The sequence below is a fragment of the Marmota monax genome, unplaced genomic scaffold, assembly GCF_021218885.2.
Source record: "Marmota monax isolate L192 unplaced genomic scaffold, Marmota_monax_Labrador192_F-V1.1 WCK01_AAM20220418_F8-fsc00124, whole genome shotgun sequence".
Lineage (NCBI taxonomy): Eukaryota > Metazoa > Chordata > Mammalia > Rodentia > Sciuridae > Marmota > Marmota monax.
The window spans coordinates 706,015-733,388 of NW_026692505.1; the positions used below are offsets into that span (position 1 = coordinate 706,015).

Consider the following 27,374-nt stretch of genomic DNA (forward strand, 5'->3'; position numbering starts at 1 on the left):
AAAAATAAAATACATCTTCTGTATTTAAGAGGTTAACTAAATTCAATTAATGGAGAAGTTACAGAAAGCAATAGGTATTCCTTAGGATTGTGATACTGAAATTGAAGCTAAGAATGGTATTTAGTGGTTTGACCATTCTAGGTAGAGGACAGTGGTAATGATTTCTCTGAAGATAGCTAAGGTGTACTAGAAGATATCATTCTTATCTGTCATGGGTTCTGCAACTTTCAGAAGTCAGTGCCTCATTGGGTATTTCAGATATTGACTGAAGTTAGGGAAGGATAACAAGACCCTTTTAATGCTTTTGCTTTTTTTCTCCCCCTTCCTCCCTCTAAGAGCTGGGGTGCAGAAGGCTATCACCTATGGGTAATCAGTGGATTTGGTTCTCAACACATTGAAATTGAATCTGACCTCAGAAATATAGTTAAACAGCCCAGCATTCTGCTATTTCAGTTTATCAAGAGTGTCCTCACTGTAAACCCTTGTATGGTAAGTGTATTTAAAACTCTGATTTCTTTAGTGCCTTTCAAATCAGAATTCAGACCTTTCTTCATAAACCATGGACAGCAAGTATATACCTAAAATTGGCATATTACCTTCCTTTGTGCATATTCTTGTGATTCTTACACTTTATAATAAATTTATACCAAAATCATTTCTGAACATACTTTAGAGTTTTGGTTTTTTGTTTGTAGGGTTTTAGGTGGGGGGGGGGGTTGTTGTTTTTAAGGCATTTTGTTTTTTAAATAGGGTAACAAATGGGAAAACAATGTTTGTATGTTGAATAACTTTAATAATTTAGTCTTAATCTGAATAGAATTTCCCAAAGAATTTCACCACACTACTCATGAGAAATATTAGCAGTTCCATGGGATTTAAAAAAAAAAAAAAGTTCCATTTTTACCTAAGTATGAAATAAAGGCCTTAAGACAAAGCTGTAGAAATGTATTTATTGAAGGGATCAAGAGTTTCAAATATGCTCATATGCATCATGAAAACCTAGGAGTTGAAATAAAAAAAGCACAGTTACATCAGGCCCAGTCATGCATGCCTGCAATCCCAGTGACTTGGGAGGCTGAGGTTGGAGATCACAAGTTTGAGACCAATCTGGGCAGTTCAATGAAATCCTTTCTCAAAATAAAAAGCAAAAAGTTAAGGTAGTGTCACTACCTCTGAGTTTAATCCCCAATACTTAAAAATAAATAAAAGACAGTGTTCCCCATGCCTAATCAACCATCAATTCTTAATGAACACTTGGAAGAAAGTATATCTAAGATACTGCTTCAGGAAACATTGTCCCAAATTATAAACTCCCCATGCTTGTCAATCTGAAATAATATATAGTAATATTATATATTGCTGATATATAATGATAATATAGGTTACATTTTGGGAATGCAAATCTTAGTACCTTAGTATTAAGGGCTGTTTAAAGATGTTTAGTAAAACAATTGAATTGAATTTGCATTTATAATACATTGAAAAATATTATAAAAAAATAGTCTGAATATCAGATCCCATTACTGAAGTTGAAAATTAAGAAACCCCAGGAAAATAAGAACAGAGTATTTTCCCTCCTTAACAGTAATTTTATAGCAACCTTGAGTTTTATGTCAGTATAATATTTGGACTATAATGGAAAGGTGAAGGGATAGGGTGCCAAGAATCTACCCACTTGTGAATACACTGGCCCTTTAATTGAAAACCAGAACATATTAAAAAGTAAAACTCCTTTATTTGTCTGGCTATTCTTAGACCTGTAAAGTGTCCTTAACACTAACTAAACATTCACTGATATTTGAATTTTTCTGATCCCAAACTATAGGCTTAGGCTTTTCCTCTTCCGAATGGTTTAGAAGATCCTCCAGCATCCAATTATCCCTGACCTATCCCCTTTGTTACATGTAAGCACATGGATAAGAATACAAAAAGAAACACGTCTTTGATCAGACAGTTTCTTAAAAGCATACTTTCTGTAAAACTAATTTGTAAACTAAATAATGAGTAGTCATATTCAATTTTTCAGATGTAAAAATCTCTCTTATCATTGCCATTTTCAAATAGTAATGAAAGGTACTACTATAGCAGTTATAAACTTAGGCATGTTTACAACTATACAATAAAGCAGACCTTAACAAAGATTTTATTTACACTGGAAAATAAAATTAAATAAAATTAAAACATTGCCTATTCTCTCTAAATATAACTGTGCTGAGATCATTATGTAGTCTTTGTCCTCTGTGAAGAAAATTAACATTGAGGTACATAATATGTTTTCTATAATAAAAGTGAATCTATGCATTACTTAATTTTCCATTCCAAATATTGGGTTATTTTTATTTGCTTTTCTTCTTTGCTCTTCTTCTTCCTCTTTCCTTATCTAGAGTAACCAAGAGCAGGTATTGCTTCAGGGAGAGGATCGCTTGTACTTGAACTGTGGAGAGCCCTCTCAGACCCAGAATCCCAGAAGTTCTTCACACACTCAGCATAAGCCGAGGCTGGAAAATAGCCCATTTGCAGATGGAGGTTTAGAGTCCCAGGGTTTAAGCACTTTACTTGGACATCGACATTGGCATGTTGTACAGGTAAGTGTTCATTTACTAATTACTAGTGATTCAGTCCTTAGTAAGATATCACTTGGAACAGATTTTTAAGTATTTCATTTGTTTTAATTTTAGAAAACTAAATATTTTTAACCTTTTTGACTATCACATCACTCTAATGCTTTTCTGTGTTCTTGTCCTGTTGTCTTCTCTTTCCACTTGATACAAATTGTTTCCTCACCTGCTTTTAAGTTCATTATTTTGCCCTCTCATTGAAGATAACTATTTTATTTTCAGGACCTGTTTTACATAAGATAACTCTGTGGATTTACAGAGGCAAAAGTGTAGTCACTGTGAAAGTGGCAATGTTGACCCTCTACAGCTGACCTTATAATCCTGATGGGGCCAAATTGAGGTTAATCACCTGACAGTGGACCCAAATTGTAAAAATTATGATAATTCTAGAACTTTATTTTTGATAATTTTACTAATATTTAATCTTGTTCCAAATTATTCACTCATTCTGATCACTTTTAGCAGTTTCTTTTAATAATTCTGATAAATTGGCCTTTAACATGAAGATTAATTCTGAATTTTGATGACAATTAAAATTAAATTGGGAATTCAATAAATTGAAGTTTTTTAAGAGAAACTTGCATATACAATTTCAAAGTCCTGAATGTTTTCTTTTCTCCTTTTATACCACAATGCCTCAGAGCCTACTCTTGGATGAATTTACTTCAGTTACTTTCTATTTCCACAATTCTTTGCCTTCCGCTCTCTATACCTGTACCTAACTAGCTTACTTCAGCTTTCATATTATTTTCAGTTGACTTTGGAGATAATAAGAGACAGAAAAATGGTCATTATGTGAAAGGTCAAAGGAGAAATATCTCCTACATTGACATGTGGTATACACTAGAAGAAAATGTATTTAATTTACATTAATAAACAGACTCAAACAATGTACATACCATTTTATAATTAGTAACAATTTTTAAATAGAACTGCGTCGGCTGCTTCCTTGACTAAAATTTTCCACTGCTCCCTTCTCTCCTATAGCCATTTCTCTGCTATTTTCATTTCCCCATACTTTGAACTATTCATTCTACACTGACCTAGCATCAATGCCAGTTCTGCCTAGCCAGGTCTGTGTTACCAGAGAGCCAAGTAGAGCAGAGGATCAAAGAAGGTAGGTCTGGAACGCAAAATCCATGAGGCAATAACAAATTTGAATTTCCTTCCAGCTCAAAAATTCAGTGATTCTAGCCATCTGTGAGTCATCCAATAAGAAAAGCATATGACACTGATTTTTGAGGACTTTAGATACTAACAAGATTTCTTCTATCATTCTGTTTGTTAGGGGAAGACATCTAGAAAGATAAACTTTATAAACCTGAGTTTTAACTCGGTTTTCCAGTTTCCTTGAAAACATTGCTACAGTTGTACTTCCAAAACAATTAAATTATAATAGATTCATAGAATTTTTAGAGCTGGAAGGACCTTAGAAATCATAGTCCGACTGGATTTTATACATGAGGAAACCAAAGCTCAGGGAAGTTATGTGACTTACCAAGGTCACACAGCAGAGTAATGGCAGACCTATCTTTACTGTGACCTAGCAAGTCTAATCTATATTCAAATGTAGGTACTAAAAATGTTGAATCATATACTATTAACCTTGGGCTAAAACTTAGAATTTGCCTAAAAGGCAATATGTTTATTTGGAGTTGCCCTATACTTTGCTAACACAGTGATTCAATGCAGAGTTAATGGTGATCTTTCAGTAGGGTGCTTTACAGTGTCTGCATAATGCTAAATCTTTACTTTCTAGGCTTTAAAGCCAGTACTGATGACTCTGAGGAAACATGAGTGCCTGGTTTGATTCCCCTTTCAATATATCTTTTCCAGGATAAGACCACATTCTCCATCAAAATTGATTTGTTTGTGTGATTTGTACTTTATATGCTTCTTGAATAGCTAGAGTTCATCTAATGAGCCCCAACTAATTCTACTGCTGTTTCTGTTCCTTACTTAGAACACTGGGGATTTTTTCTTATTAAAGCCCTATCTTGTACTTCATAACTTCCTTAGTAGAAGACTCTATGTTCATTGTTTTCCTTTAAAGATAAAACAAAAAATACACCCTTGTCAGAAGCAGTGTTCATAGCTGGCAGCGAAGCATGCTTTTATTTATTTGTTTACTTATTTGACCTGATTTTTCATGGTTAAAATTTTAGAAAGTAATGAGAGCACAATATGAAAAGTTTTAAAAATGAAAACCTGGTTTTTGTGGTTTTTTTGAGGGGGAGGGGGTACCAAGGATTGAAGTCAGGGCCACTGAACCACTGAGCCACATTCTCAACCCTATTTTGTATTTTATTTAGAGACAAGGTCTCACTGAGTTGCTTAGCACCTCAGTTTTGCTGAGGCTGGCTTTGAATTTTCCATCCTCCTGCCTCAATGTCCCGAGCTGCTGGGATTACAAGCGAGCACCACTGTGCCTGGAGAAAACCTTCTAGTTTTAAGCTATGTTTCTTCTCAGATGCCATTTATTTTAATGCTCAGTATTTTGTATGATTTCTGAAAGATGCATTAATTATTATCCAGTATTCTGTGGTTATCGGTTTTTGTTAACTGGCTCTAATACCTGGAAAGAATAACCTTCACAAAATGTGGGTAGTACCAATGGTATATCAGACACCATGTTAGGAATGTCAGCTGTGGATCTTAAAGGCTGTTTTACTTACAAATGATTAGCTATCCTGCAATATGTATCAAGTATAATAGGTGTGGTATTTGTCACAGATCAAATTTGCTAAAAGGCTGGGTTCCATGTCTCACCAGTTATAAAACTAGTCTAGGCAGGCATAGGATTTTAGAGAATGGCTTTAAAGAGAGAGAGAGAGAGACTGGAGGCTGGGGATATGTCGCTCAGTGGTAGAGTGCTTGTCTAGCATGCATGAAGCCCTACGTTAAATGTCCAATAACTACCCCCCACCCCACTATAAAAAAGAGATTGGAAAATCATACAGTAAGGGTAAAGATTCTTTCTGTACCTTAGCACACAGTTTCCCAATGATGTGGCATGACTTTTGAGCTCTGAGTATGTGTTCTTGACCTCCGTTTCTTCATTATTCATTAGCTACGTCTTATTTCTACCATTTCCTATTCTCCATGTTAGGTATAGAGTTCAGAATTCAGATGACACGTAGATCAATAAAGGTGACCTACTAGGGAAAATACAAGTTTTTGTTCCAGTGTATTTTATAATATCTTTAGACAAATACCTGCATTCATTTTAAACTTATATATCTTGAGTTTTAAAAATAAACCATTTGTAATTTTTGGTACTTCTTAGACTTTTTTTTTGTATCAGGGATTGAACCCAGGAGTGCTTAACCACTGAGCCACATCTCCAGCCCTTTTTATAGTTTATTTACAGACAGGATCTTGCTGAGTTGCTTAGGGCCTCACTCAATTGCTAAAGCTGGCTTTGAACTTGTGATCCTCCTGCCTCAGCCTCCCAAGGATTACAGGTGTACACCACTGTGCCCAATACTTCTTAGACTTTTTCAAATTAAAATAATAAATTGTTTTCATGTATAAAATATTCATTGGAGTGCAATCATTTGGTAAGGTTTAACTTTGACTTCCCATAATTAGAAACTTTATGTTATACACCACTTTTGCAATGAGATTCCAGCTCCTCATTACCCTCTAACACATGTTTCATAAGTACTAGTAATACATCAAAGTTTGGGTAGTTACAGGATTTTTTTTTTTAGCATCTTGGGTAACAGGGGCAATTGTACTCAAGTACATCTATTACATCTTTCTTCATGTAACTATTGTTCTTTTCTTAATTGTAAGGGGGAAAAGGGAGTTTTACTTACAGGCTAATAAAAAGTGCTCTCAACTGGGGCTGAGGATGAAGCTCAGTACTTTTTTACTTGCCTACATGTGTAAGGCCCTAGATTCAATCCCCAGCTCTGCAAAAAAGAAAATTGCTTTTAACTTTTATTTTACCACCATGTTATTACCTCAAGTTTACCATTATTCTGCACTAATTTTTCCCATCATAGTGAATTTTACACTGAACAGTGTAGCATATTTGTTAAGATTCAAGTGACGCATTCTTCTAGCATATATCAATGACACAATTATCTTTAATTCTATAAGTAGGCTTGCACACACAGTACTGGGGTTTAAGAACTTCCTAATGTATTAACAGCTATTTAATTTAGTTAATTTAGTAGCCAAGAGAAGTTTAACAAATAGTTTTATGAATAAATTTTATCAAGGTTAAATACAGTTTCAGCATTGTTTTTACTTGATTTTTATTTTGTCTTCACATTACACAGTTTTCTTAGATTTGATTCATGTAAACATGGCTTTCTAATTTTGAGTTCTTTTTAAAATTTATGATCATTTTTTTCCTGAGTAAAATTAAATATGAATGAATTGAAGCTTTTTTTTTTTTTTACAGGAGCTGAAGATTCTTCCCTTTGTTCTATTTTTCTGTTAATTTACACTCCACTCTCACAAGTGCTCATGAAAACTATGGAATTAGTGGGCCAGTAGAAAGATAGGAGTCTCAGTAGAACTAGAATTTACTTAATCCACATTTATGTCCCACAGATAGTTTTGTTACAATGATACAAGGATACCACCATGTACGAAGATGGAAAACAGATAACATGGAAAATATATTTACCAATGATGCTGAAAGTAAAAACTTAGTATCTGTAATATATATTAAGAGTTCTTATAGTTTAAGTTGAACATTCCAAGAAATTAATAGTAGCTTAAACATACTCTTACCTTTTTACAGATGTTTGTTTAGAGGATAGATTAAAAACTAACTACTAGTTGTCCCTAAGCAACAATTTTATTTTGTACTTTGTACATTTTTGTATTATTTATTAATCAGAAAAACATAAATGTAATCAAAGTATTTCCATTAAAAATCAAAACTCTTGCTGAGGCTGCAATTTTATTTGATGAGGTTGTGGAAATTATTCACGTTAGCAAACCAAAACTGCTCATCTGTGCAGTTCATGGCTACTCTCAGGAATGCTTCTCTAAATAACTCATTGGTCTATGTTTATTGAGTTTAGTACTACCCCCAAAAAAAGCAGTGTGAAGGGGAAAGATGAAAACCTGATGTCTAGAATTTGGAGCTGTTTAAGACATGAGATGAGAAATATTGACTCATATATAAATGGTAAATTCCAAGTGCTCTGCTACTAATAGCCACTCTCAGGAAGCCGAATCTCATATTGTGATAAATTAATGCTTTAAATTTTAAATATAATTCCTAAATCTTACCAAACTGATGTGTTGTTTTCTGTAGATTTCCAGTACCTATCTAGAAAGCAATTGGCCTATACGGGTGAGTTGTTATTTTGTTGGTGTTAACTTTGTTGAATAGCATTTGTTGCAAGAGGCTTTCTGGGAATTGAGCCCTTCAGTGGGTATATTGATAAGAGTAAAATTTTTATACCTGATCCTTTATACATTGCTAGGGTATTAACATCTAATTTTGTCATATATTACTATAAATATTTGGATTTTTAATTTAACATTTTATGTAAAATTCACTTAGCAAGCACTTATTAAGTCTGTTTACCTTACATAGTATTAACCACTGTATGTCTATTAAAGTGTGTAAGTTTGCAAAGAGTTCTTAATTTTTTTTAACAGTTTTCAGCTATTGATAAACTTGGACAAAATATTGCTGTGGTTGGCAAGTTTGGTTTTGCACATTACTCTTTACTCACCAAAAAATGGAAACTTTTTGGAAACATTACTCAGGTTAGTCTTTTTCAAATTAAAAACCAATTTCCCAAAATATAGAAGAATTATAATATAAAATAATTATACTGTACAGTAAACTACTATTTACTTATAAAAACTGAAAGTCATATATGAGAAACTGATATTGGATAATATCTGTGAGCTGATTTTAATAAAGTATTTGATAATTTGATAATGGGACTTGTATTGAAATGGCTTAATTTTTATTCTTGTTAAGATCAGTAACAATAATTATTTAGTTTAAGAATTTAATCTCAATATTGTGTCCATCAAATGTGATGAGAATAAATTTCCACAAAATTTTGAGATCATTCTCTGCTTAGCTGTGTGATGTAATTGTAGAACATATATATATCACATACATATGTGCATGAAGTTGGATTTTGCAAGAATCAAATTGGAAGAAGAGAAGAATATGGGCCGGGCATGGCACATGCCTGTAATCCCAGCAGCTCAGGAGGCTGAGGCAGGAGGATTGCCAGTTCATAGCCAGCCTCAGCAAAGGCACGGTGCTAAGCAATTTAGTGATACCCTGTCTCTAAATAAAAAACAAAATAGGGCTGGGGATGTGGCTATGTGGTTGAATGTTCCTGAATTTAATACCTAATACCCCACCCCACCCCCCAAAAAAAGGGAAATGGCATTTATAGTTGCTTTTTTGTGTCAGTCATTTTAGGGTCCTTTCTGTATATTATCTCAACACAGGGCATTATTTTTATTCACCATTTTGATAAAAGAGAAACAGGTGTTGCTCATCTGATGAATGTTAAAACCAGAATTTTAATCCATGTTTCTTGGATGTGGAATAATGATGCTAAATGATACATCAGTGTATTTGCTTCCTTACAGAAGTATTTATTTTTAAACTTAGAATATGAAGCGTTATTATTAAAGTCCCTGGAGTAATAATTCAAGGGAGAGATTAAAGCAGAAATAATTTGAGCTTTCTTTGCCTAAGAATACTTTGTTACTTTATAGTAATTTCTGGTAACTTAAAGTAAAAATATTTTTTAAATTTTTCTTTTAAGGAGCAAAATATGATTGTGACTGGTGGTTTAGCCTGGTGGAATGATTTTATGGTACTTGCATGTTATAATATAAGTGACCATCAAGAAGAGGTAGGTTTTATTTTCTCTTAGAAATAATAGATCTTTATATTTTAGACCTAATAAGCACTGTGTAATTTTATATAGAAAATAACCAATTGAAAACTAAACAAAATATTTTATTTTTTAATTAATAATTAACATTTTAGCTAATGGGATTATTTTTTCAGGTAATATATTTTAAATTTTTCAGGTTACTATATTTTTAAAATTTTTTAAGTAACAAATGGGATTTCTCAGATAGCCTTTTCTAAGGAATGTATCTCATAGACATCCCCTATAAGATTTTTTAAAAATTGTTTTTAGTTATAGATGGACACAATACCTTTATTTTATTTATGATTTTTATGTGTTTTAGGCAAGTGTTCTTACCACTGAACTAAAACCCAGCCCCTCTCTTATAAGATTTTTTTAATACCTTTATTTTATTTATTTATTTTTATGTGGTGCTGAGGATTGAACCCAGGGCCACCGCCGCCTTCTTCTTCCTTCTCCTTCTCCTCCTCCTCTTCCTCCTCCTTCTCCTTCTTCTCCTTCTCCTTCTCTTCCTTCTCCTCCTTCTCCTTCTCTTCCTTCTCCTCCTTCTCCTTCTCTCTCCTTCTCCTTCTTCTCCTTCTCCTCCTTCTCCTCCTCCTCCTCCTCCTCCTCCTCCTCCTCCTCCTCCTCCTCCTCCTTCATTTCTTCTTCTTCTATTTCTTCAATTTCTTAAAGACAGGTTTGTTAATCAGACACACACCTGTAATCCCAGTGATTCAAGAGGCTGAGGTAGAAGCAACACAAGTTTGAGACCAGCCCTCAGCAACTTATCAAGACCGTGTCTCAAAATAAAAAAGAAGAAGGCCTGGAGATGTAGCTCAGCAGTAAAGTGCCCTGGGTTAAATCTTCAGTACCAAAAATAAATAAATAAAAGATAGCTTTATTAATGTATTGATTATATGATTGTTTTGAGAAACTGCTAGGCTCATTATATTAGATCTAAATATACAAGTCTAATAGGAATGTCTCAAAATATTGCATTCACAGTTTTGATCTCTTTATCTTTTATCTGTAAAATGAACCTAGCTTGCCAAAATATATACAGAACTCATTTATTGTTAAAGCTTTCTTAGGTCTTTTAATTATTACTTGAAAAAAGTAAATAAATAAAAAGCAGCTTGGGGGGCTGGGGATATAGCTCATTTGGTAGAGTGCTTGCCTCACATGCACAAAGTTCAATCTCCAGCACCACCCCCCCCAAAAAAAAAAAAAACGGTTTGTCTAAAGTATTTAGCCATTTCATTTTTATAATTTTCTTCTGCAGCTCAGAGTATACTTGCGAACATCAAATCTGGACAATGCCTTTGCTCATGTCACCAAGACACAAGCAGAAACATTACTGCTGAGTGTCTTCCGGGACATGGTAATAGTATTTAGAGCAGACTGTTCAATATGCCTTTACAGTATTGAAAGAAAATCTGATGGGTAAGTTATAGTATACGACAAGTCACTTTCTGTTCCTATTTATTGTTTTTCCTCTGTAGGTTTTTTTTTCCCCTCAAAACAGTTTTTCTATCTTTGTATTTAGTTTCCCTTTTTTAGAAGTCAAAAATGCAAGGAGTTTTAATTAGTAATATTTATGTAGTAGCTGTGGAAAAAAAAAAAAAGAAAAAGAAATAGCATAGCCTGCTCTATCTTCAGCTAATCTTCCTGGATTTATTTTTTTTAAATCTAGTTTCAGCTGAGGTAAACCCTAAAATGCTAAAATTTTCACAGCCTTGAAAATAAGTTCCAGACACTTGGGAAATTTGAAGGCATTCCATGGTTTTACAGCTTCAGGAAGCATATACTTAGCATACTCAGTTTCATTTCCACTGTGCTAGATGATAATAGTCTAGAACAGGATAAAGCAAAAGTCCTGCTGCTATTACAAATGGCCTCATATTGTTCTTGGCATCTGGTCCAACTTGCAGCATTCAGACAACATCTCTTGAGTTTTATTTTGTTCTCGGAGGTATGCTTATTTGTTTACATAGCTGTGAAGGATGTATTTGCTGAAGTAGCCCAGTGATTGGTAATGCACACATAAAAATTAAGATATATTATTAACCTCAGTAATTCAGCCTTTATCCTTCCTCAACCATTCAGTTTTTATCCCTTAAATATTTCTATTTTTACAGATTCTTCCTCAGTTGTTGTTTTGTTTTATTTTTTCCTTTACTCCAAAGTCTTGTCCCTTTTTTCCCCCCCTCTCTTATCCCCATATGTGTTCTTTGGGTCTTTCATTATTGAAGGACAATATTGTTAATCATTTTTGAAGGACATTTAGGGAGGAGAGGACAATAGGAACTTTGGGGTCTTTCTAAACATGAATTCTACTACTATATAGTAGCAGAAAGGAAAACAAACAAACAAACATTGTTAGCATTGTTGAGCTACCAGAGTTTCTTTTTGTTTTTACAGTTCAAATACTATGGCTGGTATTCAAGTTCTTCAGGAAGTCTCCATGTCACGCTACATTCCTCACCCTTTTCTGGTAGTATCTGTCACTCTGACATCAGTGAGTACAGAGAATGGAATCACCTTGAAAATGCCACAGCAGGTACCATCCCATTATCAAAACTCCTTGAAGTTTACATCTCCGTCTTTAGTATTTTAAGTTGATCATAGAAACTATTTATTTGTTCAACAAATAAATATTAAATATTTAGAATGTATCTTGTATGAATATGCCAGGTTACAGTAGCAAATTAAACAGACCTGATTTCTGCTCAATATTAAATTACATGAATAATTAATTGTTCTTGTAATATATATATCTATGTATATATGTCTTATGATGTTTGTGTATATGTGTGTATTATATATATATCAAAAAGTAAAATATAGTTTACTGTGAGAGAATAAACCAAAAACGTGATATAGTCTAAACAATCAGGATTTCTGTACCATTTAAATTGAAACCTCAGCTGGAAGTATAACTCAGAGGTAACTGAGTACTTGCCATGCATGCAGAGGCCCTTGGTTCAATCCCTAGCACCACCAAAAAAAACAAACAAAGAAAATGTAAATTGAAACCTAGAGAATGAGTAGAGATTGTTTAAGCAAAGAGGAAGAATTTCAGGCAGAAGGAACAGTAATGCAAAGGCTTATATACAAGAGAACATTACACATTCTGGAAGTTAAAATTTCTGGGACATAGGGTATGCGAGAGAATGTGAGTCTTATAGATAATATTGATAACTTTAGACTTCATCTTCAAGTTTAAAGTGTTTTAAAGTTTTATAATGTTTGCTCTAACTGTAAAGAAATGAACTGGGCAAAACTGCATGAAGGAAGAGCAGTTGGGAGACCATTATAATGATCTAGGTTAATGGTAGTAGGAGGCTGAGGCAGGAGGATCACACGTTCAGGGCCAGCCTCAGCAGTTTAGTGAGGCTCTAAGCCACTTAGCAAGACTCTGTCTTAAAATTAAAAGGGCTGGGAATATAATTCTGGCAAAGCACCCTTCGATTCAATCCCCAGTACAAAAAAACATTCAATCCTCAGTATTGCCAAAAACCAGGAACTTTGTATATTGCAGATATAGAAGGCAATCAGTGGTATCAGTAGTACTGGATACACCATTTTAACCTCTTAAAAGAGGCCTTTCTTGAAGAGAAGATGCTTAACTTATGAAGAGCAGATTAAGTAGTAAGTTGAAATATAACAGAAGTGAAACTGATTATATCTGGTGTGGGAGGAAGACCAAGAATACTACAGCAAAGAAAGTCTTGATTTAGTAGTAAAGATTTTAAAAAAGTAATAACAGTGAGAACTGTTCAATAGTCAAATAGCCTCTTATGAGAGAGTGAGCTCCTTCTTGAGCTCCTGAAACTCCCACAGAGAACCATCCACCTGGAAGTTTTTAGGCTAAGAAATGGTGTTTTGAGTTCCTTCAGATTTAGGATTTTGAGCATACAGATACCCCTGCTTGTTCTATAAGTTCATTAAGGTTTCCTGGGAGTACTATTGCATATACCTATAATATTTTCAATAGAAAGTACTGATTGAGTAAATACTAATAATATCTACTCTGTGAGGAAGGAGCATCATGAGTTCAAAGCCAGCCTCAGCAAAAGCGAGGCATTAAGCAATGCCGCGTCCAGCTAACGGAGCCGAGTCCGGCGAGGGACCACGGGGTTAAAAAATACACAGGACACCAAGGTTCTTCATCCAGGAGGGAGCGTGTGCGCGCTTTATTGCCAAATTTGTTCCCCTTATATATCTTTTTAACAGCTGCGGGAAATTACTCAAAAGTGAGGAGGGGAGAGTAATAACTGCGTCCTTGGGTTACCGTCACGTCACCGTCCCCTATAAGGAGGCTCGAACAGGTCAAGATGTTCCCGAGAGACACATATGTGCGAGGCAGATAAACAGGGAACCGCAAGCCTGCGTCATGGCCTTGTGAGCTGGCCACATTGACATGCGTAACAAAGAACTGGGGGTTGAGTCCCCAGGGGCTAGGGCGGGCCTGCTATCAGCAAGTCCCCCTTTTTTGTTTTTTGCATGTCAATGGGAATCAAGTAGCCCCTGTCTTAGGTCATCCACCGCCCCTGCACTGCTTACCCATCTCTGGGGAGGCCCCATTCCCCTGGCTTAGGTTGCAGTGCAAGTGTGGAAGTTAAAATGTTAATCTGGTCCTTAATGAATTGAGTTATCCTATTTGCAACAAAAGGTCCCAAGGTTGCAATCAAAAGAAGACCCAGTAAGGGCCCCAGGAGGGGAAGAAGGTAGGGCAGGAACCCATTCATCCCAGTCCAAAGAGGGTTCTCGAATAATTCTTTTCTCCTTTTCTCTAGGTCTTCTTGAAGCTCCTTGATTTTAGTGCGAACTATGCCTGATTTATTGGCATAGAAGCAGCACCTTTCTCCTAAGGCTAAACAGATTCCCCCCTGATTGGCAGTCAGTAAGTCTAGGCCTCGCCTATTTTGGAGGACCACTTCTGCCAAAGAGTCAATTTGGTCTTGTAGGTCCCTAATAGTGCCAGATAGGGTCTGCACATCATCTATAAGCTGCTGAGATAGACGGCGATAAGAATGTATAGCCGTACCTAGTCCAGCTGTGCCTGTGCCCACAGCAGCGGTTATTCCAAGGCCAACAAGGAGTGGTAAGGCCTGAACAGCTCTCTTGTGTCTTCTAACTAGGGTGTCTAGGCTAGGAATGGGTAGGGGTTCATCTCCTGAAATAATCATGATATCAGGAAGCAGTAATGCCAGAACGCAACCGCCAGTCCAATTTATTGGGAGCCTGGGAAAAGCTAAATTTCCACCACACATAAAAACTGTACCATTAGGGGGACAAATGGGCGGAGTAGGTGAAGAATAATTCTTTACTAATGAGCAGTTCCCAAAGGAAGAGACTCCAACATCAACATCATAGGTATTATTTTGCATCATGCCCAGAAGGCAAGACATAAAACCACCTAGAGGCTGCACCTTAAAGGGTAGCCCAGATTGACATGTGTTGTCATCATTAATGGTATAATTAATGGGGACCGCCAGTGGCATGACTGCACCTGCCGTCATGCAGAGCCAGCAATCACCAGCAAGAGTAGGATCAGAGTTGTTAAGTAAGAAAAGGGTGGTTTTTAAGATATCCAATGTATTGGCATCCAGATCTGGGAGCTGAGACTTAGGCAGCACCAAGGGGTGGTATATGAGGTCAGGGACCTGTGGTTTCAAAAGCCTGATGATTTGAAGATGTTTAACAGAATCCGTGCCCCCCCCCCTCAGAGATCCCTGTGGGGGCTTCAGTGGGCCAACAGGAGGGCTTACCGACTTGACCCTGGCACCCAGCCAACTGAAGATAGGAGTCAATTTCCCCCTGAAGTCCCAGGGTCGTTTCTCCTTCCCGAGTCTGCGTCTACTGGTCTCGTGCAGCGTTCCGGGAACCAAATGGGTTTTTCCGTCCCTGGAGAGAAGACACATACAGCTCCTCTCACTCTAGCCAAGAGTGGAGCAGGGGGTTGCCACTTCCCTGTAGCCAGATCCTTCCATCTTATCTGTGCTTTTTGTATGGTGGGAGGGGAAAAGTGACGCTGCGCCGCTGTAAGGCCTTTGGCGTCAGTGAGCAAAAAATTTAAAGTGAATAGAGTTATGCTTAGGAGTGCTTGTGGTCCCTGACAATTCTGGTATATCTCCCCCTCTTTTGTTTTTTTTTGCAAATAGGTTTTAAGATGTTGATGGGCCCGTTCAACAATGGCCTGTCCTTGGGGGTTATATGGGATTCCTGTTTTGTGTATAATATCCCACTGTGAGCAAAATTTTTGGGAGGTTTGACTAATATAAGCTGGGCCATTATCTGTTTTTATACATCGAGGGGTTCCCATAAAGGAAAAGGTTTTAACATAGTGCTGTATCACGTCCTTAGCCTTTTTTCCTGAATGTAAAGTAGCGGAGATAAAACCAGAGAACGTGTCTATACTGACATGCACAAAAGACAGCTTTCCAAAACTAGGAATATGAGTTACATCAGTTTGCCAGATGTCGTTTGGCTGAAGGCCCCTTGGGTTGACTCCCAGAGAAGGGGAATGGATAAAAGGTGCACAAGTAGGACATAGGGAGACAATTTTTAAAGCTTGATCCCGGGAACATCCTGAGCGGAAGCGCAAAGTTTGTGCGTTTAGGTGAAATTTATTATGAAGTTGTAGGGCCTTATCATACTCAGTTATTGTATATATAAAATTAGTGGCATGTGTGGCAGCGTCTGCCATGGCGTTGCCCGCTGCCAGAGGACCTGGAAGTCCGGAATGACTTCTAATGTGACCTATGAAGAGGGGGTCTGCCCTAGCCCATATAAGAAGCTGCACTGTTTGTAGTTGATCCATGATAGTGGATTGTTTTCCAATATAAGGTGCCGTCTCAATCGCGGAGGCGAGCCTGGCGATATAGAGATTGTCTGTGAAAACATTAAGGGGCACCGAGCTATAGGTCTGTAAGGCCAATATTAAGGCTGCAACCTCCGTTTTTTGGGCCGAACAATCGGCCACTCTCTTGCGGATGACTTGGGTCCCATCTGAAACGACAGCAAACCCATTTTTGGCCCCGTCAGTGAAGACGGTTTGTGCCCCCGGGAGAGGATCCTTTTTTAGGATCTTTGGGAAAATTATTGGACATGTCTTTAGACTTTCAAGGAGCCTGCTTTTAGGGTAGTGATTGTCAACCTGTCCCATGAAACTACAGAAGAAAAGACACCAGAGATCATGTTCCTGTCTTAATTTAGAAAGAATGTCTTGATTATATGGTAATATGAGAACATCAAAGGTTTTCCCAAACAAGGCATCTCCTAGATATTTTGCTTTCCAAACTAATTGTATTACCAGATCATGGAAAGGTATCAAGACCCGGGAGGGGGATGCAGGTAAGTGAACCCAATAAATAGGACCAGTCTGCCAAAAGACTCCAGTCGGGGTGAGTTTTGATGGCAGAACAATGAATAACAAGGACTGGGAGTAGTCCACCTGCATCACCTGCATCTCTTGTAAGGCTGTCTCTATCAATCTAAGCGCCTTCAAGGCTTCTGGAGTAGGTTTTCGCTGGGAGGTGGGTGAGGGGTCTCCTCTCAAAAGGTCATACAGGGGTTTAAGTTCACCAGTAGGGACATGGAGGGAAGGCCGCAGCCATTGGATTTCCCCCAGAAATGTCTGCCATTGGTGCAGGGTTTTGAACTGGTTCACCTGAAATTGAGGCCTCTGGGGAGTGATCCCTACCTTGTTAATAGTATATCCTAGGTAGTTATAAGGATACTGAATCTGCACCTTCTCTGGGGCTATAATCAGTCCGGCCCCCTTTAACAGGGACTGGAGGACTTCATAAGACTGGAAAAGTGCTTTCCTATCAGGGCCTGCCAACAATATATCATCCATGTAATGGACGAGGTAAAAGTTTGGGAATTGTTGCCTAAAGGGTTGCAGAATTTTTGCTATAAAGTACTGACACATAGTAGGGCTATTGGCCATTCCTTGAGGTAAGACAGTCCATTCAAACCGCTGATAGGGTTCCCTAAAATTTATTGAAGGTAAAGAGAAAGCAAAACGTTTACAATCCTGGGGGGCCAGGGGAATAGAAAAGAAGCAATCTTTTAGGTCCAAAATAATAAGATGCCAATCTTTAGGGATAGCCGTGGGGAAGGGTAGTCCTGGCTGTAAAGTTCCCATGGGCTGCATGGTATTATTAATAGCCCGCAGGTCTTGGAGAAGCCTCCATTTTCCAGACCCCTTTCTTATGACAAAAATAGGAGTGTTCCAGGGGGAAGTGGAAGGCACTATATGCCCCACCCTAAGCTGTTCCTGAACCAGAAGGGTCGCAGCCTGCAATTTGTCCTTAGTTAGGGGCCACTGTTCTATCCACACAGGGTCATCTGATAACCAAGTAATAGATAGAGGACGTGGCCGCATTTCAGTGGCCCCTAGGATAAATTTCCTAGCCCCCTCCGATCTCCTCCACTTCTGGTAATTTCTTCTGTAGGGTCCACAGGCGTTGCCCTTCCCTCATGTCTTTTCCCCAGTCCTTTTCCGGGAAGCCATCCCATATCTAACATCATGTCATTAACAAATTTATTACTCCCTTTTAGGGTCTGAGTGGTGAGGATAGCTCCCATTTGTTGAAGTAGGTCCCTTCCCCAAAGGTTTGTGGGGAGTCCAGCCACTACGTAAGGCTGAAAATAACCACTGTGTCCTTCCTCATCTCTCCATTTTAGAAAGGAGGCACTTTTTTTCTGGTCTCGTCTGCCCAATCCCCTGTAATACAGCTGAGGGATCTTGGAGAGGCCAAGCAGATGGCCATTGTTTCTTAGAGATAACAGAGACATCAGCTCCTGAATCTAATATCCCCTTGAAGATTTTATCCTGTATTTTAATGGTTAACTGTGGTCGGGAGTCCAAGTGTGCTACCCAAAAGGTTTGAGGGGAGCCGGTGGAACCAAAACTGCCATTACCCCGGGCTGCCTGTAGGGCGGCTGTAGACGCCGCCGACAGCAGCAATAATTGTGCTATGCGTTCTCCGGGAGGAATAATAACGATCCCTTGGGTAGCCTCGGCAACAATTTTTAACTCCCCGTGGTAATCAGCATCAACCACACCTGTAAGAATTCTGAGCCCTTTATGCAGAGTGCTGCCTCTTCCCAGTATCAGTCCCACAATTCCCTCCGGCAAAGGGCCAAAGACTCCAGTTGGCAGGGTCTGGGGACCCATCTGCGGAGTCAGTACTGAGGTCCAATCCTGCACTTCCCGGTGTTCCCCTGGGGAGTTCCTGGATAGAAAGGGGTTGGTCAGGGGGGCACTGTTTCGTCCCTGCACTGCCCCGTACACTTTGGCTTCCGGGGCCCGGGGCTGGCCCCTGCTCCCGTTTCCCGACGGTATCGGGTTACCCTGGATGTCAAATTTTGACCTGCACTCACTACTCCAATGATTTCCTTTATGACATCGAGGACAAATTCCAAGCATCCCTCTGCCAGCACCCTCGCTCCTTTCCGGGCAGTTTCTCCTTATATGTCCCTCTTTCCCACACTTAAAACACCCCTTAGAGTGGGTTCCCCTGTTATCAGATGTTTGCATTCCAGTCTTAAGGGTAGCAGCCAAAACCTGACCAGTAATATGAGGCCCATCTATATCTTTGCATGCTCGAATCATGTCATCTATACTTTTGGCCCGGGAGGACTTAATAGCATTTTGGCAGTAAGTGTTAGCGTTTTCATATGCCAGTTGTCTAATAAGTGGCATAGCCTGTTCCAGATTAGGGAATATTTTTCCAGCCGCCTGCATTAGGCGGGCTATAAAGTCCGAATAAGGTTCAGAGGGCCCTTAAGAGATCTTGGAAATTTTTGCTTCAGTCTTAGAAACGGGCAAGGCTTTCCAGGCATGGACCGCAGCTGAGGCTATCTGAGCATAGACCCCCAGGATCATAATTAATTTGCTGATTTATGACAGCATATTGTCCTGAGCCTGTTAACATTTCGAGGTTACGCCGTGGGAAGCCGGCGTCCTGATTGACTCGGGCTAGCTCGTGACACCTCTCTTGATTTTCACTTTTCCACAACAAAAAATCCCCTCCGGACAACACAGCCCTGGGAAGCTGTTGCCAAACTAAATCCCAATCATTGTTATTGAGAAAGCCTCCTGTCAGAAACCAAGGACAAGCCTGGGCGATAACTTCAATGAATTCGGTTGCAGTCTTAGTTTTTATTCCTGTTCCTTGTGTATTTAACAGCTCTTTTAGTTCGTTGGCCAGACGAACCTTCGCTGTTGAGTTACCCATGGTACGTACCCTGTCTCTTTAAATTACCTTTAAACCAATCCTCCCCCTTCTACCTTTAGAAAGTGAGCCCCGTACGCTTACCCCTACTTTCCGGATCTCGGTGGGAGCCTCCAGATGCCGCGTCCGGCTAACGGAGCCGAGCCCGGGGTTAAAAAATACACAGGACACCAAGGTTCTTCATCCAGGAGGGAGCGTGTGCGCGCTTTATTGCCAAATTTGTTCCCCTTATATATCTTTTTAACAGCTGCGGGAAATTACTCAAAAGTGAGGAGGGGAGAGTAGTAACTGCGTCCTTGGGTTACCGTCACGTCACCGTCCCCTATCAGGAGGCTCGAACAGGTCAAGATGTTCCCCAGAGACACATATGTGTGAGGCAGATAAACAGGGAACCGCAAGCCTGCGTCATGGCCTTGTGAGCTGGCCACATTGACATGCGTAACAAAGAACTGGGGGTTGAGTCCCCAGGGGCCAGGGCGGGCCTGCTATCAGCAAAGCAACTCAGTGAGACCCAGTTTCCAGATAAAATATAAAATAGGGGGCTGGGGTTGTGGCTCAGCGGTAGAACACCTCGCACGTGTGAAGCACTGGGTTCAATCCTCAGCACCTCGTAAAAATAAATAAATGAAATAGAAGTATTGTGTCTACGTACAACCAAAAATATATTTTTTAAAAAATAGGGCTAAGGATGTGGCCCAGTAGCAAATGCCCCTGAGTTCAATCCCCAGGACCCCCCGCCCCCCCAAAAAGTCTACTTTGTAAAGAGGAGAGAAGTATATTCTTTTTTTTAATTAAATATGTCAAATGTAGGGTAAAATCTATCATCTTAAATTTTAAGATGGTCATTATGAATATTAGTCATTATTGTAGTGCATTTCAGTAAAACGTTTTCAGGGTCTTTTTGAAGTATTTGAGGGATATGACTATATGCCAGTTCCGACAGTCATATTATCTTGATTCATGTTTGTATTTATGTTTTTCCTCTATCATCTAGGTACTTTTTACTAAGTGCCTAACTCTTAGAGGTACTCTACTTTTTTCCTTTACTGAACCCTAGGTAATACTGGCAACTTAAATTCATCCAGCCAGCAAACATTAGAGCCTGGGAAATAATCCTACATCTTGTGAATAGTCACTCTTTCCTTCCTGAAATTCTTTCTTGTTTTGGTTTGTGTGCTATTGTGCTTCCCTATTTTTCTTCTTGCCTTAAAAAGCTCAGACAATGGTCTCTCTACCTCTCACCTCCATATACTTTGCCTCATCTGTTTCCTTCAGTTTACCAAACTTACCCTTATGCTTATTATGGTGGCATGTTCAACTCTGATCCAGTTGTCACTCACAATAGTTCTACGTGAAAGTTGCAAAGTTCTTTCAGTTTAATGGAATGTGAAGGAACATACTTTTTCACTCCCCTGACTTGTCTTTTCTAACTTGTGTTGGTGATAACCTGAATTTCTGTGGTACCTCACCTAGATTCAGTAACTTGAAATAATGTTTGGTGCAATACTCTTTTTCTACCTTTCATGCCTAGTATAGTAGTAAATTTTTGTTTTTTGTTTTTAAATCAAAATGCTTTTCCTCTTTAGAAGTGAAAATTATTTCATCTGAGATTTGCTTTGAAACAATGCTTCTCAAACTTTAATATTCATAATTGTTTAGACTGGGTCATAAGTTTCAAGAGAAAATCATTATGCTAGGCTCTCTAAAATTAAGCTGTCCATAAAAGAGACAAAGAGAAATCCCTGTCAACACTCATGTGTCTGCTTCTCCCCAGTAATCCATCCTTATTAACTCAGATTTTTCATTAATTCCCTTATTTGAGAACCATACATAGTGAGTTCTTTCCTGTTACTTTTTTACCTGGATTTCTAAGCCCTTGAAGATCTGTGGCTCTCCAGCTTTAATTTCATAATATCCCTAGTCTTGCACAATTGTTTCACTTTACCATTAGAGCTGTTCTATCCTAGCTCCATGTCTTCATTTACATTTCATGCTTTAACCAGAGTACCAACCCTTTCTCTTCTACCCGTGTATGTTTTCTAATCTTTCCCACCTCATCCTTTATGCCTTCTTAAGCAGTGCCAGCTAGAATAATAAAATGATCTCTCATTTTTTATGAACTACTTAAGTTTTTTTAGATTTTCCAAGATTCAGCTCTACTTTCAATTTTATGTTCACTGGTATGGCTCATTAATTAGCCTTGTTCCACTCTAGCCAGAAAGCTGCTTGTATTCCCACAGAGCTTATTAGTACAACCTCAATCAATACTGTTGGTTGTTTCATCTACATAACTTATGGATTGAGGGGACACCAAAAAAAACCTATAAATTGGTATGAACCCATTTTTCTTTTCTAAAATTTCAGGCACGTGATGCAGAGAGCATTATGCTGAACCTTGCAGGGCAGCTCATCATGATGCAGAGGGACAGGTCAGGTCCTCAGATCCGGGAGAAGGATAGTAATCCGAACCAAAGGAAACTTGTGAGTAAAGGGAAGGTCATTTCAAATCTTGAGAAAGGTATGAGATTAGGGTGAAGGAATAAAAGAATTAAAAGAGAGTATTGTGATTTAGAAACTGAGAAAGTATATAAAATTTAAGTCTCTGGGAATAAGGCTGTTTGTGAAGAATAAGTCCCCAAATGACAATAAGATGCCCTGAACTCCAGGCAAGACATTACCTAGGTATTGTTAGTTGCAAAACTAATGGGAAATTAGTGATAGTTTGGTGGAATTTATGGGTTTTTTGCTTTTTAGATTTACAGTTATATACTTTAAAAGGCAGGGTACTATTACTAACTCTGTTTTGGTTGTTGGTTATATTGCTTTGGTTTTCTCAAAGTTATTGTACTCTCATTGTGTGTGTGTGTGTGGTGGGGGGGACTAGTACCTACAAATGGACCTGCAGATTTAACAGGAAAATACCCTGATTCTTGTGTCTCCTTCTCCAGCTGCCGTTCTGTCCTCCTGTTGTACTAGCCCAGTCTGTTGAAAATGTCTGGACTACGTGTAGAGCAAATAAACAAAAACGTCACCTTCTGGAAGCCCTCTGGCTGAGCTGTGGTGGTGCAGGGATGAAAGTTTGGCTCCCCCTCTTCCCTAGGGATCACCGCAAGCCCCATTCCTTCTTGTCCCAGCGGATCATGCTGCCTTTCCATATCAATATTTATCCATTGGCGGTTCTGTTTGAAGATGCATTGGTCCTTGGTGCTGTCAATGACACTTTACTCTATGATTCTTTGTATACTCGGAACACTGCTAGGGAGCAGCTGGAGGTGCTCTTCCCTTTCTGTGTTGTGGAGAGAACCTCTCAGATCTACCTCCACCACATTCTACGTCAACTTCTGGTCAGGAACCTCGGGGAACAAGCCTTGCTCTTGGCTCAGTCCTGTGCCGCATTACCTTACTTCCCTCATGTGCTGGAGCTCATGCTCCATGAAGTGCTGGAAGAAGAAGCTACCTCACGGGAACCCATTCCCGACCCACTACTTCCCACTGTGGCAAAATTTATCACCGAGTTCCCCCTCTTCCTGCAGACAGTTGTGCATTGTGCTAGGAAGACTGAATATGCCCTGTGGAATTACCTTTTTGCAGCTGTTGGAAACCCCAAGGACTTGTTTGAAGAATGTTTGATGGCTCAGGATTTGGACACAGCTGCCTCTTACCTTATTATCTTACAGGTAACAATTCTATTCTTATAAAGATACAAGAATAATGAGCTTAAACTTAGAATAAAAGAAACGTTCTGTTTTGGTACTGTGATTATGTTTAAGGAATAGTCAGATTTTCTTTACAGTTTATATTTTTCATTTTGAAGAACTCAATCTTGCCAGATTTTTCTTAATTGTTTTTGTTGTTGTTTTTTGTTTTTTTGGTACCAGGGATTGAACTCAGGGCCACTCAACCACTGAGCCACATCCCCCGCCCTATTTTGTATTTTATTTAGAGACAGGGTCTTACCGAGTTGCTTAGCACCTCCCTATTGCTGAAACTGGCTTTGAACTCGAAATCCTCCTGCCTCAGCCTCCTGAGCCACAGGGATTACAGGCATGCACCACCATGCCCAGCTTTTGTAGTATTATTAAGGAGCATTGTAAGGGTATTTTATCCTGTTTTGTTTTGTTTTCATATATAAGCCTAAAACAAATCAATTCCAAGTATTATTTTAAATAAGATTGAAGAAATGTTTTATTGTATGTAAAACATTGCTATGTACATATTACATAGGAAATATAACATTTGATTACTAAAATACTACATAATAATGAATACTACTACATTGTGAAGAAACTTTGTTTTGGACATTAACATATGTGTCTGAACTCCCCACAAATAATAGATTTGTTTTCTTATAGTGTGGAATTGCTAAGGGAATTCTGATTGTACCTCATTTATAACACAACACCTATTTTTGGCTCCACATAGCAAGCTGGAGAGACTCAGGCCTGCCACAGTAATGACCCTCATCACACATGATTTTTCTCAAAATAATGCATTCTTTGAGACTTCTGAAAATTTGTTTCATTACATATTTGACAGATAGGCTTCATAGTTTGTTGTTCACATAAATCTTGTATGTATTTTATAGTCTACACTTAAGGTTATTTAAATTACAGCAAAGTTGTTTTCATTGATAACAAGCTAACCATAAACTTGATTTGAACTGCAGATTTTACATCAGCTTATTTGCTTTTTGACAGCTGATTAAAACCAGCGAATACAGTCAAGCAGAGATTAGTGGCCGTGAGATTCTATGGTTCCTTGGCTAGCCCTAAAGAACATGGGGGAATTATAGAAACTGATCAAAATAAACAACACACAATAAGCGGGGGAGGGAGTAGTTCATTAGATTAGAAAAGGGGAATGAAGGGAAGGGAGGAGGGATTCGATTAGGAAAGACAGTAGAATGAATAAGACATTCCAATGTTTACATGAATATATGACCAGTGAAATTCCATATCATGTACAATCACAAGAATGAGATCCTATTTAGAATAAGTTATACTCCGTGTATATATAATATGTCAAAATATACCCTACTGTCATGTATATCTAAAAAGAACAAAGAAAAAAGAAACTGTACCCAGGGATAAAGCAAGGGTGTGTGTGTGTGTGTGTGTGTGTGTGTGTGTGTGGTGGTGGTGGTGGTGGTGGTGGTGGTGTAGGTTTACTTCTTGAAATTGAATCTCTTGATTATAATAAGTAGACTTCAGTTTTCCAATTACTGTATCTCCAGTAAGTACAGTTTGAGAAACATTTGTAATATTACATTGATCAATGTTTATATTATTTTTAAATGCCATGCAAAACACACCTAATTGTTAATTCTATGATATCACTGAAATGGAATGATCCATTAATCTGAATAAAATTTGATGTAATGCCTAAATATAAATATATACATATATAAATGCTGCTGGCATTTTGTTCTAGGTCACTCCTTAAACCTGCAGCAATCTCTGTAATGAAATTGGAAATTTTTTCTCCAGAATAATTCCTAAATGAAATAATGTATGTAAGATATCTGCATGTCATGGGAGTTTAGGAAATCATAGTTTATGTTATAGCAGCAGAGACCTGCTTTACTTTTCCTTGTATGGTACTTTTCAATGCTTCTTTAAATCTTATTGTTAAAATAAGCCCACAGTACCCCACAGTACTGTAGGTACATTCCTCAGGTTTAAGTTAATGTGAAGAAAAGAAGTGCTCAAACGTTCCGAAATCATGTATGAAAGTGATGCTATCTTCCTTGCTTGTTTCTGTAGAATATGGAAGTTCCAGCAGTAAGTAGGCAACATGCCACCCTTCTGTTCAACACAGCATTGGAACAAGGCAAGTGGGACCTATGTCGACACATGATTCGATTTCTTAAAGCCATTGGCTCTGGAGAATCTGAGACACCTCCATCCACACCTACAGCTCAGGTTAGTTGCAAAATTGTATAACTTCTTTATGCCATGTACCTACAAGGCATCTTTGTGTAACTTTATTGCACTTTGTAATCATAGGAACCCAGTTCAAGTGGTGGATTCGATTTCTTCAGGAATCGAAGCATCAGTTTATCCCAGTCAGCTGAAAATGTTCCTCCTAGTAAATTCAACTTACAGAAAACACTAAGTATGCCATCTGGTCCTTCTGGAAAAAGGTAAAAGAATAAATAGCCATTACTGATTTAGGGTATCTGTGACACATTGCATTTCAAGGCATTTATAGAATTAAGTCTATAATCCTAGGGACTTGGAGTTTGTAGTAGGAGGATCATAAGTTTGAGGCCAGCCTAGGCAACTTAGTGAGATTGTGTCTCCAATACCCCCTGTTTTTAAATTAACTATTATGTAAGTTAATTAACATATCATTATATAAATTATATATCTTACGGAAACAACTACTTAATTCGAGTGCAAATCCTTTTTTCATTCCCAAAAGTAATAGAGACCCCACAAAAAGCTTCCATTTGTCCTTCCTCCAGAGTTAATTTTTGTGCTTTTGTATAATTTCTGTGCCTTTGTACTAGAGTAGGACTTGATATATCTGTTCTGAATACTACTGACTTTACCTCTGATGACAGAGGACCAGACAGTCCACAGATAATCCAAAAGCAGAACATCAGTAGTTTTACCCTTCTTTTCAACTACATAGTTCTTGACAAAAAAATAAAAATTTTGTGCCCATGTATTTAACGTTCATGTAACTTTTTGATTAGAGAAGTCATTAAACAGCCAACGGAATTGTGTTCTGCAGACCAACATCTGCATCACCCAGAGTTAGGTTATTGTTCTCCAGAAGGGTGACTGTGAACTTACACTGAACCTTATAAAATCATTAGAATTTCCTCTGGTATGTAAGGTCTTTTGTAATCCTTCTTGTGTTGATACATGTTCTTTTGTTTATCTCTTCCCTAATCCTTTCTTTTATGTAGTTTGTATTCTTACTACAATACCTGTCTTCAATGTAGTAAGAACTTATCGAACATTTTTTACAAGTTTTTTAATAAGAAATGAATAAAGCTGGATTTTTCCCCACAATCAAAATACAGAACAAATGGAAAAATTATAATATTTAAACTTCACAAGTCTGAGTCTCCACAAATAATATAGCCAACTTTTACATTTTTGAAAGCCCTTCTTTATACATTCTATCTTCTTCATCTTGGTTCCAAGTTTTATCATTCCCAATTATGCCAATTCCGTTGTTATTTAAACAGAAAAATTGAACACTTTGATCATGGCATTTTATTGCTCTTTTATCACTGGCCATAAATCTCCCCACCAGCACACACAATTGTGGACTATATACAAGTAAAATGTAGCCATGGAGGGCTATAAACAATTGGCAGGAAAATAGTATCTTTTCAGCCGAACCCTGAATTTAAATATTGGTTAATAACATCAAGTGCTCATTATGTGCTGTTCTAAACATTTACATACATCAATCTTAATCCTTAAAACAGCTCCATAAGGGTTGGTACTCACTGTACAGATGAAGAAAGAGGCTCAAAAAAAAAAAAAAACATAGTTATAATCACATAACAAATCAGTGTGTTGATTTGCTATGTAATTATAACACATAACAAATCAGAGTGAAGATCTGAATCCAGACAGTCCTACTGCAGAGACTGGGTTCTTTACTGATCCACTGTA

General features: G+C 38.0%; 2 protein-coding genes across 5 annotated transcripts in view; one reads left to right on the forward strand and one right to left on the reverse strand.

Annotated features, from left to right (window-relative positions):
• Positions 1–27,374, forward strand: part of Ric1 (RIC1 homolog, RAB6A GEF complex partner 1) — a 125,961-nt gene that overhangs the window by 90,949 nt on the left and 7,638 nt on the right. For all 4 annotated transcript variants that reach the window (XM_046445809.2, XM_046445810.2, XM_046445808.2 and 1 more), the window contains 11 exons: positions 337–489; positions 2,385–2,585; positions 7,900–7,938; positions 8,250–8,360; positions 9,392–9,481; positions 10,770–10,930; positions 11,909–12,047; positions 22,102–22,218; positions 22,686–23,414; positions 25,500–25,658; positions 25,743–25,879. In XM_046445809.2, the coding sequence (XP_046301765.1) occupies positions 337–489; positions 2,385–2,585; positions 7,900–7,938; positions 8,250–8,360; positions 9,392–9,481; positions 10,770–10,930; positions 11,909–12,047; positions 22,102–22,218; positions 22,686–23,414; positions 25,500–25,658; positions 25,743–25,879 (2,036 nt within the window). The remainder of the gene's footprint in view (positions 1–336; positions 490–2,384; positions 2,586–7,899; positions 7,939–8,249; positions 8,361–9,391; positions 9,482–10,769; positions 10,931–11,908; positions 12,048–22,101; positions 22,219–22,685; positions 23,415–25,499; positions 25,659–25,742; positions 25,880–27,374) is intronic.
• Positions 24,901–27,374, reverse strand: part of Ermp1 (endoplasmic reticulum metallopeptidase 1) — a 56,150-nt gene continuing 53,676 nt past the window's right edge. The window contains exon 16 of the transcript XR_006851960.2: positions 24,901–25,869. The gene's annotated coding sequence lies outside the window, so the exon portion shown is untranslated. The remainder of the gene's footprint in view (positions 25,870–27,374) is intronic.